The sequence below is a fragment of the Sinocyclocheilus grahami genome, unplaced genomic scaffold (assembly GCF_001515645.1).
Source record: "Sinocyclocheilus grahami isolate Dianchi unplaced genomic scaffold, SAMN03320097.WGS_v1.1 scaffold37.1, whole genome shotgun sequence".
Lineage (NCBI taxonomy): Eukaryota > Metazoa > Chordata > Actinopteri > Cypriniformes > Cyprinidae > Sinocyclocheilus > Sinocyclocheilus grahami.
The window spans coordinates 2,397,294-2,413,455 of NW_015505216.1; the positions used below are offsets into that span (position 1 = coordinate 2,397,294).

The 16,162-nt window shown below is 38.3% G+C and overlaps 1 protein-coding gene across 4 annotated transcripts; it reads left to right on the forward strand.

Annotated features, from left to right (window-relative positions):
• The first annotated feature begins 1,835 nt into the window (after window positions 1-1,835).
• On the forward strand, window positions 1,836-13,032 carry LOC107581702 (v-maf avian musculoaponeurotic fibrosarcoma oncogene homolog K). Of its 4 annotated transcripts, none has more exons than XM_016267327.1 (3): window positions 1,914-1,989; window positions 11,146-11,222; window positions 12,107-13,032. In XM_016267327.1, exons 2-3 carry the CDS (start codon window positions 11,178-11,180, stop codon window positions 12,533-12,535), a joined length of 474 nt encoding a protein of 157 aa, XP_016122813.1. In that variant the 5' UTR covers window positions 1,914-1,989; window positions 11,146-11,177; the 3' UTR covers window positions 12,536-13,032. The 4 variants fall into 4 exon arrangements, with proteins under 4 accessions (XP_016122812.1, XP_016122813.1, XP_016122814.1 ...); XM_016267328.1 differs by having other exon boundaries at window positions 1,921-1,989; window positions 11,150-11,222; XM_016267329.1 differs by lacking the exon at window positions 1,914-1,989 and adding an exon at window positions 2,024-2,174.
• The last annotated feature ends 3,130 nt before the right edge of the window (window positions 13,033-16,162 follow it).

Genomic DNA, 16,162 nt, shown 5'->3' on the forward strand with positions numbered 1-16,162 from the left:
AATGTATTTGTGTTGAGCCACTCTCTGGTAGAGAAAGTGAGAGAATGTGAGAGAAAGGTCCACATAATGTATACAAAAATAAATGAATATATATATATATATATATTCATTTATCGATAAAACAATTAATTAAATATGAATAAATCATTATTCATATTATATTATATTACAATATATTATATTCTGTCCTTTGCATTTTCCCCACAGCAGCGTTATTATAGATTATAGTTAACTAAAACCCAAACTAAAACCATAAAAGATTTTTTGTTACATGAAATACTGTAAAGTTTCATTAAAATAAAATAAAGTATAAAGAACTAAAGGCAACATTCCTTGTTTTTATTAGTTTGTTTTAATGTATTAAAAAAATGTAAACTGAAATAAAACAAATGAACATTTTTAATATATAAAAAAAACTAATAAAAATAACAAAAACACACAAACAAATCACTGAAACTTTAACGTTGAAATGAAAACAGAAAATATAAAAATAAAAACTAATTAAAAAAAAAATCAATGATGCTAAATCTGCCCCACAGAAAACATAATGTTGTGCATATAGGATCTACATTGTTATTGTCTTCAAAAACACCTGCGCTATGTAGATATATGCATACAATTATTCAAATCAACTAGAATCTCACCGTCACGTTGACACAGCGGCTCTCTTCCACGTGGAAGCAAGAGCACAGAAGGTGTTTGCAACTGAAAAGTGTGTCGTAACGCATGCGTTACTGAACATGTACCGAGTAAAATATTACCGAAAATTGATTAGTAATGCCTTACACTACTGCGTTACAGCAAAAAGTAATCCGTTACTGTAATGCATTACTTTTGTAACGCGTTACTCCCAACACTGTGCTTCATATACGCTTGTTTTCAACAACTGTAAAGCAGAGTCTTTTAGAATGGCAGACAGAGGGCGCTTTGGATTCCCTTCACTGACACTTTTTTTTTTTCTTTTTTTTTTATTAGACATTAAAGACATAACATGCAACATTTACAACTTTAACAAGACATCCAAAAAGATAACACAAATAAATGAGTGGGTTTACATTACATAGAAATAGAGAGAGAGAGAGAGAGAGAGAGAAAAAAAAAGAAGAAGACAGCATATACCCGTTCAATTTTCAAGTAACTTCAACTCTTTAGCGAATAAAATTGTATCTCTACATTTTTTGTTATCAATACAATGGAGAGACTCAAAATACAAATGAAAACCAGTCACAAAGACCTTCAAACAGGGCTTAGAACTATTTATTTTACTTTTATGAATATGAAATTTACCAAATAAAATCATTAGATTCATCATAAAATTGACAGATGCATTTTTTGATTCAAAATATAAGATAACGTCTTTGGATGTTAATTCACAATTATAACCAGATTTCTGTTGAATATATATAGATAAATCTTCCCAGAATTTTTGGGAATGGTAACATTCAAAAAAAAGATGTAAAATTCTCCCTTCACTGACACACATGTGCAGTATAGAATGTTTTGACGTTCCAGAAAGACCAGAAACATATATAAATGGGTGTACGAGTTCTCATAACCGTCATGTCATCCCACAGCTACGTTTGCACTGGCTTGCAATAATGTGACCTTTTGTCAATGTCTAGCTCAAGATAATCCCACCATGTGCTAACAGAGCTTTTCGTTTCTTGTACAAGTAAGTTGACCCACAAATGCGCAATTTGAGCGCTAAATACAACAAACCTTCCCAAAGTGTTCAGTTGCGTCTATTTCTGGCCTCCCCTGGTTTCCCGCCTGACTGACGTCAGCATGAAGCTATCTTCATGAATGGAGGGGGCGGTGACGTCAGGGCTCGCGGAAGCACAGAGTGGAATGTTGAGACATTGTTGTTGTTTTGTAGTTCATTTCGTTAGTTCAGGGAAACATTTCGCTTCGGTCGCAGGACGCGAGGCAAGGCTCGACCTGTTGATTCCAGGACACCTTCTCAGACATTCTGCGCATCCCGTTCACAAGGTACAGTGGGCGAGCTTTTCTGGGAGATGTTTTGAAATTCCTCTCGAAATTGCTGACGACGGATAAGAATTCAGTCTATCCGTAATATTGGTGTGGTCGACCGATGCGTAGCGGAATGCATTCTTCTCCACAATGAGAAAGTTCAATAAGGATGTACATTCATTTTACAGATGCAACATAAGTAGGTATGTAATAGTTGAAATATTTGATTATAAAAACAAAAACGTATCGGTCTGGGCACGTGTTGTTGCAACTTGGAATTCAGCCTACAAATACTTTTTGGGATTTTTTTTTGCTTTTATATATAAAAACAAATATTACTCTCACTGGCACTCTTTAATGTTGCGTACATTGGAAGAGTTTGCTACATTTGAAACGGAATACGTAAGTGTGTATCGCACCTTTAACTAAGTAAACAACCGCGTCTTGTAACGTTTGAAGCAATTTGGCGATTCGCTTCCAACTGTTGTCGCTTTTCACAGCGGGCATGTTTCTAAAGAATTCATATTACGACACAAGGAAATAACACGTGGTGGGCATTTAGGAATTCTGGGACAAAGGGCATATTTGTGTCTGGAGCACTACTGGAAGTTTTAAAGCGACGGGACGATTGTTAGAACGAGTCATCCGAGTCACACTGTATCTTCTATGAAAGGCTTACTTGCCCTCGTGTCGTTGTTAGAGGCGATTTTTCATTGCGCAGTGCAAAAACAAGTGATAGTTTAAAATATAAACTAACATAATAAAGGAGCATGTGTCACCTTCAACGTGTCTACTAAAACCTAGGACACTCTATATGACTTAATAACAAGCTAGCGATTGAAAATTCTCACAGGTTTGTATGAAGGGCACATATGGAATGTGTATATGGGTTTGTGATGTGTAGGTGATTGGAAATATCTATGAACACATTGTTTAAGAATGATTGTGTCCACTCTATTCTGGCAGGTTAGCACTAGAGCAACGCCCACGCAGGAAAAATGAGTCATAACTGGATAATGTGATTCATTTCCACGATGGATGATAAAATAGCAGTTCTGCATCAAATTATAATGTGATAAAACCACATCAAAGTGGAGTCAGTCGGTTGTAATTAGAAGAATGCATGGCCTGTGCTCAAACCGAGTACGTTGGACTACATTCGTTGTGTGTAATGTGACAATTTAAGGACAGTCAGGGTGGGAAATGAACTTTTTTGCCTATTACTCACAGTGGATCATAAGTGAATAAGTAAAATAACTATGTATTTGATATTAAACAAATATGCAAAGCCCTTTTAAATGGACCAAAAATGTATATTTAGGTCACGTTATTCCACTTTTTGTAATACACCTTTAACCCCAAAAGGTGTTATGTTGTGTTGGACTTTGTACAGCCACAAATATTTGGAATTACGAAATGTTTCACGTCAGTTTTGAGAGCTTTGAATGTACATTGATTGAAGTGAATCGAGTCAGGTAAACTTATTTACAGTGCTTTTAATAATGCACATTGTTTCAAAACCGCTTTACGGAATTTCATAATGTTAATACCATAATTGTCCGTTTTTAGGAGTTTAGAGCTAGATGACAGTATAGTTTACATGTGAAGATGATATAAACAATCAAGCAGTTGAGATTTGTTATATAGTTTATATATTGTGGCATAATGATGATAGTGTACTGTGTGGATCAAATTGGATATACTTATAGTAGTTGTAAGTTAAAGCTAATGATTTGTTATGGAGGATTATGAATATGCGAGTTTTTTTCTCAATGTGTAACAACCACACCACTGATTTAAAGTGAATCGTACCTGAAGCACCTCTTAAGATTATTAATTTAGAGTGTTTACGTGTAAGGCAAAATCTTTCGGGTGTAAGGTATGGAAATTCACGTGTGGTAGATGGAAAGCCCTCGCACAGCATGCATGACGAACAGAAAATCAGGCATGCACACTGAAAGCATGTCTTTCATCTGTTCCTCAAAATAAAATCGAATGTGTGCATCGCTCTTTTTGTATGTAACAGCATTTGGAGACATTCTATACATCTTCCGCCACAGCAACTGATAGATGAGCAAAAATATCCACCACTGTGTAAAATAGTATCTGCATCTGGCTGGTGACGGGTGTTGATTTCACACCCTGGAGAATATAAAAAGGCCACCATTCACTTGTGAGGGGCTGCTGTGTTCCAATCTGATAATTTGGCTTAGTTTTTCCAGAGTCAGCAGAAGATCAGTTGTTGAGGCTGCTAGATCTGCACCAGTCATTGCCCAGGAAGAGTTCTGCGTGCAGAGCTAAGGGGAAACTGCATTGAGTGCCTGGCATTACACCCAAACAGTTGCTGGGGTCAGATTATGTTTGGTTTAAGAGCGTATTGTGGAAGATGGCACAGAGAATAGAGCAAATATTGGGTTCTGTCATGACCTTTGTCCCATCTTGGTCTCTATGGAAAATCATGGAGGAGGACAACCTTGTCATGTCTCCTTATTCATACTGTATGCGGGGTTGTGTGACCTCGTCTGAGAGGTGGTCTGACTCAGAGTTGCTGAGGTATCTGTGGCGATGGCCTCCCACATCTTGCATTTAGAAACTCCGGGGAAGTGAACTGCACACACTGCGCTGTCATGAGACACACACGTGGGATCACTAGAAGGGGGCAGGCACTCGTGTCTTGTCACTAAGCGATGCTCTATGAGTAAACAGTTTACCATCAGTATTATGTTAATCACATGATGTAAATCTTAGTTCACGATTATTGTTGTAGCATCGAGTATCTCACACCTCTAAAGATAGCGTAGTCTAGAATCTCACTGGAGAAATAAATCCTGTGGTTTAGATGGTGCATTTGGAGAACAGGAACTCTTTACAGTACTCTTTGTGGTTAGGACAGTGGGGTTTGAAAGTGAATGAGACAGCGGTAGTTGGTGAGTTAATGACTCAAAATGAAACACAGGGGAACTCCAAACCCAATCTCACGTCAAGCGCACTCGTTGCTTTCTCTCTGAGCGCCACGTCTTGACCTAGTCTGCGACATTATCACCAGTCATCATGAATCAAAGTCTTATTGATTTGAATGGGTTTCTGCGAGAAATGCAAGGTCGCAGTGTTGTCACTTGAAATATTGCAGGTAAATAATGAGCCAGAGTGTTTTTGATCTGGCCATTGCCAGAATTGGGAAATATGTGATGTGTGTCAAGTTTTTAGAAATGTTGGTTTCATAGGGTTTGGCTCTTGGACTATTTTTACCAAAAGTTTAAACTGAATGATATGTTTAAATAGTCATAGAATTGTTTCATAAATATCATTACATTTTGGGGGTGTTTGTACCACATTACTTTTTTATTTTTATTTTTTTACTTAAACTAGTGTTGCCGTGTCATTATAAAGGTCAAATTAGCTGACATAGAGACTTGTTGACCTTGTGACACAGTCATGAGGGGTCCTCTCTATGATATCACTTCCTGTTTTCTTTTTCTTGTGTTTTAACAGAAATGTAATTAGAAATATTCTAACAATTTGTGAAATGTTATATCATTTTTATATCATTTATATAAATATTTAATTCTATTTTATTTTCTAATAAATAATAATAAAAGATCATGCTAAACTAATTTTCAGTTATTTATTAAAATATTTTCTTTTCAATTATTTCATCCTTTTAATAAGGCCATCCTGATATTTTTTACTTTTTGCCACCCAAAATATCTAATAGAATTTGATTTCAGAAATGTAACATGTTTACTATAGAACAGGTTATTATTATTATTATAAAGTCACTGTATGTATAAATTGCCTTTTAATGTTTTTATAAAGTTGTATGCATAAGACAGTAGGAAGAGAAACAGGAAACAATGGCTGCCCACAAGGCTACAACATTTTTAATGTATTGTCAAATAAATGAACAAATCCAGACAAAAGAAAAATTAGGGACATGTTATTGATCCATGTATTACAGAATAAGACTTTATTGGGTGTCTAGACCACAAAGCAACACCCTGCCCTTTTCTTGTTGCCCTTTTCGTTTCTGGATCGGACAGGACTGACTTCATCACACTGTGGTCAGGTCTGTGGAAGAGCTGTCTGGTACTTATATCTCAAGAGCTTGAGTAACTGGATGTTTATGCCTATGATGTGTTGATGCCACATTGCGCAATCCTCCAGCTTGTACTGTTTGCTGTAGACCATTAGTTAAGCGTAGACGTTTAATGGCATGAGGGTGGAGGACCGATGTTACACCAGATACGAGTGTATACGAGATAAGTGAGTGTTGTTGGTTAAAACCAAGTTGGTCATGTCATGATTTTACAGTGCAGAACTGTGCTTGTTGTTCTTCACTTATTAACCACGTTGCACTGGCTTCCCTGTCATACATACTGGGCGGGCTTGTCTTTGGTTAGCGCATTCTTGACATTCCTTTGAATCCCTGCGTCCCCAGTTGGAAAGGAGCTTTGCTCTCGTTAGCTCTCCTCCTAATCCGCAGAAAGTTCCGGCGGCCCCGCCAACCGTTCCCAAGGTTCCACATAGGAAGAGAAACAGGAAACAATGGCTGCCCACAAGGCTACAACATTTTTAATGTATTGTCAAATAAATGAACAAATCCAGACAAAAGAAAAATTAGGGACATGTTATTGATCCATGTATTACAGAATAAGACTTTATTGGGTGTCTAGACCACAAAGCAACACCCTGCCCTTTTCTTGTTGCCCTTTTCGTTTCTGGATCGGACAGGACTGACTTCATCACACTGTGGTCAGGTCTGTGGAAGAGCTGTCTGGTACTTATATCTCAAGAGCTTGAGTAACTGGATGTTTATGCCTATGATGTGTTGATGCCACATTGCGCAATCCTCCAGCTTGTACTGTTTGCTGTAGACCATTAGTTAAGCGTAGACGTTTAATGGCATGAGGGTGGAGGACCGATGTTACACCAGATACGAGTGTATACGAGATAAGTGAGTGTTGTTGGTTAAAACCAAGTTGGTCATGTCATGATTTTACAGTGCAGAACTGTGCTTGTTGTTCTTCACTTATTAACCACGTTGCACTGGCTTCCCTGTCATACATACTGGGCGGGCTTGTCTTTGGTTAGCGCATTCTTGACATTCCTTTGAATCCCTGCGTCCCCAGTTGGAAAGGAGCTTTGCTCTCGTTAGCTCTCCTCCTAATCCGCAGAAAGTTCCGGCGGCCCCGCCAACCGTTCCCAAGGTTCCACATACTTTTCCTTCCGCCCCTGCGAAACAACAGGATTTTCCAGGAAACATCAGTTCGGGAGGGTGTGATTCCCTGCCGATCGTCCTCGCTCTTACCAGTAAACAGCGTGACTCACGGCTCTGCTATGCTCTCCATTTCCTTTACATAATATCCCTGCGAATGCGCCACTGTGGAAAAGAGTGGGCCGGGACCAAAGGAGACGGAGCTCTCCACCTCACTGTGAAAAACCGAGAGCGGCTCGCTCGCGCAGGAACGTAGCAGCTGGCCGCCAAGCGGAGCGGCCTATCTGTTCACCGCTTAACTAGTGGAGCAAATGAGGAAAAACAAACAGCAAAGAGAAGCCATTTATCATGGGAACACAAGCACACATGACTTTGAAGTGGTGTTTGGCTTTGCCCAAGGCCATGTCTCAAGTCTCTACCTTTCATAAGTGGTCAAAACAAGAGAATCTCACATTCTCACATGTGTTAACATGGCAACGCTGGCGTCAAGTTCCATAAGAGGGGAGGTCCTTTGAGGGCTGTTTCTGAGAAAGTTCACAGTCTCAAGACCCAAATATGCGGTTACCCGGCCATATTGCTCAGGGAGCCTAGAAAGAACGTCATCCCTGTATCAGCCAGAGCATGCAATACTTTAGCAGACGTTATCCGTGCGGGCCAGAGGTTTAGTCAGTAATAATCTGCCTCGTTGGGTTTATTGGGATCAGATGTCATGTAAGTAATTACTTGAAACGTAAGTTATGTGACGCCAAAGTAGTTTACATCATGGTTTGTAGTTCGTGGAAAATGATTGCGATGTTTGGCGGATCACTTTGATGCAGACAATCCTTTCCATTGTAACCTACAACCGCCAAATCATGAGTTAACACTAATGTACAATAAAGGCTGACCCTTGAAGTGCGACAGAAAGGTTGTTGATGTGCTTAATATCGTGACCAATGTCCATGTGATGCCAGTGACATGTCTGAACAGCTTCACCTTGTGATTACTGAATACTTTCAGTTCTGCATGTGCCCACATATTACAGCAAACGCAAATCAGGCATGCTGTTGTGTAAGCACAGCTCTAATTGGACAAACCAGTATATGGTTGATGTGAAATAATATGGCAACTTTACCACAGTAATCTGTCTCTGTTAGAGAGGTCTGCAGTTTTGTTTTTGTTGTCCCTTACATCAGTCGGATGATGTAATTGTAGCTTAAGTATTAAGTAGTGAAATTTAGCAATATGACTTGTTTTATACAATTGTTTTATACAGTTTTAGTGCATATGTGCAAAAAGTATGTTGCACAGTACCACTATTTAATAGTGTTAAAGCTTGTGGTTTAGCGATTAGTGCTAAATATTTAAATATTGTAAAATATTTATAATGTACATTACACATTAAATATGAGATTATGTACATTATTAAATGAAATCATAAATTATTTTATTATGAATAATATTATATTTTAGCAATTTGGAAAAATTACACATCTCAATGACTGTAAACTAATCGCATGCATTTATATGCCATTTCCATTTATTATTTAAGTGTTGTTGCTGTTAGCACACTGCAACAAGTGACACTAAATATAACATGGAGTGAATCTGGATATATTTAGATGATTGCAGTCATGTAGTAAAATTATTATGCATAGTATTAAGTATGCAGTTCTCTGAATGAAAGTGGGGCCCCTTCTCAATGTCAGTGTATGTGGAATGGCTTTCAGTTATCCTCACTTTACACACTCTTTGTGGCTTTCTTCACAGGGCCTTGTGTTGTAACATGAATTCATTTTTTTGTTTTTGTTTCCTGGCCTTAGAATCCATGATAAGAAGACTGGTGTTCATATGGACTATCAAATGTTTAGCATCAAAGGCGGCGTTCAGTCCTATAATTTATGTCCAGGAAACTATGAATCCCCGGTTCTGGCCTTGGGACATTTGGGCTTTTCCTCTCTGTGAGAGCTGAGCAGGAAAGAGGGGCCCCCTGTCAGTTCACCCCAGTTCTCAGCACAAATGGAAAGGGGGACCATGTGCTGAAGGAATTTCAAGGAAGTGTGTATGTGTGAGAAAGGCCTGGAGGCCCCATGAATGGAGAGGGACGCATTTTTAAAAATGTGATTCCATGGTCCTAGTTGGAAAGAAAGCCAGGGTCTCCCGTCACAGCCATTTTAAAATCAGCCATGCTGAGCCAACTTGCTGTCTAGGAAAACTCTTCTTGTCAGAGCTTGTCGTATGTTGTTTGTTGCACAGCTTTAGATGAACATGCATGGCACAGTGCAGATTTCAGGTTCAATTAGTTGTGATTCAATTAATTATTTCAATGAGTGCCATTGCAGTTTCACTTATGCTTTCATTTTTCAAATATAAAGCGATATTGCATAGTTTTCTGGTTGCCAGTTTGATTGTAGCCAAATGAGTTGAGGGGCCCTTAATGTAGCCCTCACATCAAGGGCCAGATGGTACGAATCAAGTCTTAAGTGATTTTTTCTTTCTTTCATGGTGGTATTTGGTTTCAGCTGCTCAGTTCATACCCAATCTACACTCTTTTGTCCCGTCATAACTGAAACATTTAAACCAGCAACTGATGCACGTCCGGTGTGGTTTACCAAGACCGAATCAAAAGAATGACTCAGAATTGACCAAACATGCCAAAGGCAGTGAATCTGCTCACTGGTCAAAGATACTTAATGTAACCATTACTAAAGAATTCTCACCAAGACAAAGCAATCACTTAAAATGGTTGAGGTATGCAGAGGGTTGAAGGCCAGATGACTGGACCGGAGAAATAAACTGCGCAAGTTGGAACATGGGCTTTTCTGTGCGCCAAAAAAAATTGCGTTCAGAATGGAATCTATGTTTGATACTGGAATAAAACAGTAATAGCCCAAAGGAATAATTACTTGTGAAATAGTTGCAGCTGAAAGCGAAGCGATTCCACAATGAGTCTTAATGAGTTGCTTGAAATATTTTCACTCGAAATTGTGTCACTGGCAACTGGAGTTTTGTGTCAGCATGCTGTGCTAAATATAACAAGCACAGTTAAATAAGGACATGAAACGAGCCAGGAGAGCCCAGTGAAACAGGACCCAGTCTTTCAGCCACAGTTCTAAACCTGATAAAGAACATTGTCTAAAATATATCACAAATATAACAGTGATTGTATAAGGGAAACTATTCCCATGTGTCTGAATGCCTCCTGGAATGAACAGAGATCTATCTATCTATCGCGATAAACACTATTTGTGCATATCAATGCCTAAAGGGTGTCACTTTCTTAACACTTTAGTACAATGTATATCATCCCTACACGTTATTTTGGTTTATTCACTCCCTACATCTTTTCAACAGTCATCTAATTTTGAAGAGGGTCTACTCGAGTTTTTGGTAGTTTTGAGAGTGGTCCTCCTGTGTGGTGAGCTTAAATGAATGAAGCTTGTTTACCATTTTTCTGGTCACGTGGCATGCACTCCCACACCCATTAGCAGCGTGTCTTCATGGCAGCTATGTTGAACAGAAGCGTTCTGACGCTCCTGACATGGACCCCGCGGAGCGCGTGCTTTTTTTCTTTCTAATTTGGTTGTAGCGGGTGTCTCGAGGCCGTGAGCGCAGTGGCCAAAATAGCCTTGCATGACCGGCTAAGCAGAGAGATCAGACAAAGCCTCATGCCGAGAGCTGACCTGCTTCTATTATTGCACTCTTGTAACGGCCTAGTGAGCTACATCGTGAGAACGCGAGATCAGCAAGTAAACAGGGCAACCCTTGTCTCGCAGATATTGTGCAGAGTTGTAATGACCTCTGCTGGTTGTTCTAGGTAACTTCATTTAACTCAGCAGTTTTAATGCCGTGTACCTGACAGGTTCTCTGATTGAGACTGACACGTGCAAGCACAAAAAAGTTCCTTAATAGCAAGATATTTGATACATTTTACACATTTATATAATAATATGTTAATTCCTTTCTTTTATTTTCTTTAGACAGATTTGAGGAGTTCTGACTAGCTGCTTGTATGCAGGGCATGACGACTCCTTTTAAAGCGGACAAAGCTTTAAAGGTAATAATTTTTCCCTGTGATTCATAGATGTGATATAATTAGTAACTATTATCTGAACTATTATTATCTGGAATGTTCATTATCTCAACCTTTAAGAGGTAAGAAAATGTATTCTCATCCACCTTATCTGGATGCTCCTTTGTACGGCACAAATTTTGCACCATATTTTTGGAGTAGTCTGTTTAATAAACATAATAATTTTTAGTCATCTACTATATTTAATTATATACTTATTATTTCTATTTCTATTATATATATATATATATATTTATTTATTTTTAATTGTCTGTGTATATTGTTAATTGTAACTGTGGGAGATTTTGAAAATGATCATACTGTTCTACTTTTCAAAAGTTTGGGGTTTGTAAGGCTGTTTTTTTTAATACTGTAAAAACAGTATTATCGTGAGGTACTTTTATGGTAAAAACAACTGTTTTCTATAGTATTATATTTTAAAGTGTAATTCATTCCTGTGATGGTAAAGCTGAATTTTCAGCATCATTACTCCAGTCTTCAGTGTCACGTGATCCTTCAGAAATCATTCTAATGTCCTGATTTGCTGCATGAGAAACATTTCTTATTATTACCAGTGTTAAAATCAGTTGTGCTCCTTGATATTGTGGTTAACTTTTTTCTTCAGGATTCCTTGATTAATAGTAAGCTCTAAAGAACAGAATATTTTTGAAATAGAAATCTTTTGTAACATTATAGTGACCTTTACTGTCACTTTTGATGAACTTTATGCATCCTTCATGAATATTAATAAGTATTATTGAACTGTAGTATATTTATTATCTGATTAAAAACCTTCTTTTTGTTTCTCTGTTGAGTTGCAAGGTGAAAAGTGATGGTAATTTGCCAAAACTCTCTGTTGTGTGGTTCAGGTCAAGAAGGAGGTGGGTGAGAATGCCCCGGCGCTCAGTGATGACGAGCTGGTGGCCATGTCGGTGCGGGAGCTCAACCAGCACCTGCGCGGGCTGACAAAGGATGACATGGTCCGGCTGAAGCAGCGGCGGCGCACACTAAAGAACCGCGGTTATGCTGCCAGCTGCCGCATCAAGCGCGTCACTCAGAAAGAGGAGCTTGAACGGCAAAAAACAGAGCTGCAACAAGAAGTGGACAAACTGGCTCGTGAAAACGCCAGCATGCGACTGGAGCTGGATGCGCTTCGAGCTAAGTACGAGGCCCTGCAGTGCTTTGCCCGGACTGTCACGCGCGGGCCTCCCGGTAAGGTGGCCACCACCAGCGTCATCACTATTGTCAAGTCTGCCCATCACAGCGCCAGCTCTGCCCCGTTTTCGGCGCCCTCGTAGTGCTGATTGGCAGCGCCTGCCCAGCTCCTTCTGGTCCAATCCGGCTCTGAACCTAGACTGACCCGCGGGCCTCTGCTCGACCCAAACTGAGAGGAAGCTCAGTGGTCAGACTGAGGGGAGGGTGGAGGCCTTAACCTGCGTGACTACAACAGGCTGCATCTATTTTTTTCACTTCTCTCTCTTTTACACACTCACAAAACACACATACATACAAAAACACATCTATATGGTCTGTGCACTGTGCTATAACCTCCGGCACCGGCAGGGCACATTGACCGCTATTTCAACTTCACCACAGGCTGAGACTTAGCAGAGATGGGCACTTGTTAAAGTGTGAGATAGTACTTGACTTAACCATGGCAGCACTGGTTCAACAGCTATGATGCCCGTGACTTATTGCATATGCACCAGAAACGAAAATGAATAATGTATCATTATAGGAAGTAAATATTTATTCATATTAATATTGTAAACATATACTACCATTCAAAAGTTTGGGGACAGTACATTTTTCTTAAAAAAAAAACAAAAAACTTTTTCTTCAAGGACACATTAAATTGTGACCCTGGACCTAAAAACCAGTCATAAGGGTCCTTTTTTTTTTTTTTAAATTGACATTTACAGATAATCTGAAAGTTGAATAAATAAGCTTTCCGTTTGTGTATGGTTTGTATAGGAAAATATTTGGCTGAGATACAACTATTTGAAAATCTGGGGGAAAAAATCTAAATATTGACAAAATCGCCTTTAAAAGTTGTCCAAATGAAGTTCTTAGCAATGCATATTACTAATCAAAAATTAAGTTTTGATATATTTATGCTAGGAAATTTACAAAATATCTTCATGGAACATGATCTTTACTTAATATCCTAATGATTTTTGGCATAAAAGAAAAATCTATAATTTTCACCAATACAATGTATTGTTGGTTGTTGCTACAAATATACCCGTGCAACTTATGACTGATTTTGTGCTCCAGGGTCACAATTGATCATACGTAACAGGAAAGACAGTATTCATCAAAAGAATCCTGAAATTCCTGGTTTCCACAAAAATATGAATCCGCACAACTGTTTTCAACATTGATGATTGTAAGAAATGTTTCTTGAGCAGCAAATTAGAATGATTTCTGAAGGATCATGTGACACGGAACATTCTGAAAATTCAGCTTTGCATCACAGGAACCATAAAGTAAAAAATATTTTCAATTGTAATAATATTCCACTATGTGAATTTTATTTTTTTTTTTAATGTATTTTTGATCAAATAGATGTAGCCTTGCTGAAGCGAAAGCATAGAATTCTTACCGACCCCAAACTTTTGAACAGGAACAGTTTTTTGACAGTTTATGGGATGCTGTCTTGCATCATGAAATACATTGGCATAAACTCATAATACATTACTACCAATCATTGTGAAAGACCAGCGATTCTGATCCTGGTCAAAAATCAGATGACCAACACAGTCCAAAGTTGAGAATGATGTTATCGACATCAAGGGCAAATCCTTATCCTGAAGCGTTACATTACTGATAAACAATGCATATTATCCAATGGGAAATGAGCCAATCCTCTCTTAGTCAGCAGTTTAAACATAGGAATCCCAAATGGGAAAATGACACTTATTTTAACTGTTGAATTACAGTATAATACTATGAAGCACCTGCATAGCAGACTGACGTATGTGAATATTCAAGACTGAAATTACAGAGTAACTGAGTTTCTAGGAAAGCGCACTTCATGGAGGCTTTTTTATTGTTGCATTTGTTTTATGAGAGGTTAGTTAGTATAAAGTGAATTATCCTCAAAGTGTAACGTGTTGATGATAACATCCAAGCGGCACATCTGTGTTGTCAGTTATATATACACCGTTTTTCCTGATCTGTCTCTATACGACACCATAAAAAGGTAGGTAATCCATATTGGATATTGAGATAACAGGAGCTGTCTTGGCAAAAAAAAAAATGCAGTTCAGTTATAACCTGTATATTACAGAACTGAGTTAACAGCCTTGAGCTTAAAAAAAATAATGTCAAAGTTAAGCTCCCAACTTCGTATAGAAAATTCCGTCCGCTCAGAAAGCATTCCTACTGCTAAGTCACAAAAGGTGCCACTGCCGGTGTTGGTAACCCTGATTAAAATGTACATAAAATGCAAATATTTGATATTTCGACACAGACACTTTGGGTAAGGAGAATCCTGGTGTCCTGAAACTAGCTCAAACATTCATCCCTAAAACATTAACACACCGTCTGTATTTGGTTAAACGAATCTGTCATTAAACTGAAGATGGCTGAAATCAGGATTGTCTCTTACCTAAGTGGCTATGACTGTTCGTGTGAGCCCTTCCACCACTGCGGGAAGCATTAGAGGGGTGTTGTGCTGCTGGGAAGCCCACTGTTTGCCCCAAATCTCTGGGGTCCTGTTGTGCTCTTAGCATTTTTATATCTCCACAAGTGTTTCATATGTTGCTTTATCCCCAAACATAATCTAGATCTGATGTTTCTCATTTGTTTCTATATGTGTCCAGGACATGAAATACCTTCAGAGTGGTGTGATTGTTGTACTTCTTTTTTTAATTCCAGTGGTTTATTTAACTGGTTTTAGTTCAGATGTCCAATAGAAGAAAGTCCCACTCTCAATTCCTATATGTCAGTACATAAACTCAACACACTATTAGTTTTATGCTGAATGGTAGTGTTCAGATGATATTGTGGATCTTTATTTTAAGAGTGCCGATTTTAAGAACACGTCATTTCAGTATTCATCATTTATTTGCCATTGTTTTTGGTCCTACAGTCAGCATTTCAAACCTTTGTTTGTGAAAGCGTCCTGTGCAGTTCTTTTAAATGTGACCACAGCTCTGGTTGGCAGATCCTCTTTTCTGGACATATGGGTTTTTAAATGGCTGTCTATGCTTTCCCTTTAGGCCACAAAAGCCTTTTAGAGGGGAAAAAACCCAGGAATTTTCCATTCGTCATGTTGTGGCCAATTTGTGTTGTTCCTCTAAGACTTAATACATTACATAATATTAGAATTTATCAGAATTTACTTCCCTTGGTAGGAAGTGCAATGTGTCACTTCTTTATGGAATTACAGTGACAAGAGTATACCAATTTTTTTTTTTTTTTTTTTAAGAGAAATTGACAAAATGGCTCTTTCTGTGCATTACACTGACATCTGGTGGTGATTTGTTCTTTTCTGTTTTTCAAAATGCTGTGATCGAATGCTGGTGACACCAAGAGCTATCATTTCTTGGACTATTGAGGCATTGCTGCTTTGCTTTATTGTTCATTTCAGCTGCCACCAAAGCCATAACCAATCTGTGTGCTTTCTTTAAAGTTCACTTCGTTTCTATTCTTTTACTAATATTTTTATTGTGAGTTATAATAATACTACACCCTTTAGTAACTAGATCGTAATGCCCTAATTCAGACTAATAAGAGCCGGACATGCCATCACAGAACTATTCTGTAATTTTACAGGGATGCCAGTGTTTTTGGCCAGTTTGTTGTAGTTATTTATGTAGATTCAATTAGATTAAAAACAAGATCAGTACTGACAGAGGCATAACAGGTCAACTTGTGACTGAGGCCTGTAGACATTTCCCTATTTTGAAGCAGTTTTG

Bases quoted from the DNA above. Each gene is read 5' to 3' on its own strand.
- LOC107581702 (XM_016267326.1), top strand. From the start codon at position 1,849: ATGTTGAGACATTGTTGTTGTTTTGTAGTTCATTTCGTTAGTTCAGGG. The intron at 1,990-12,106 runs GTACAGTGGGCG...TGTGTGGTTCAG, and splicing joins CTGCGCATCCCGTTCACAAG to GTCAAGAAGGAGGTGGGTGA.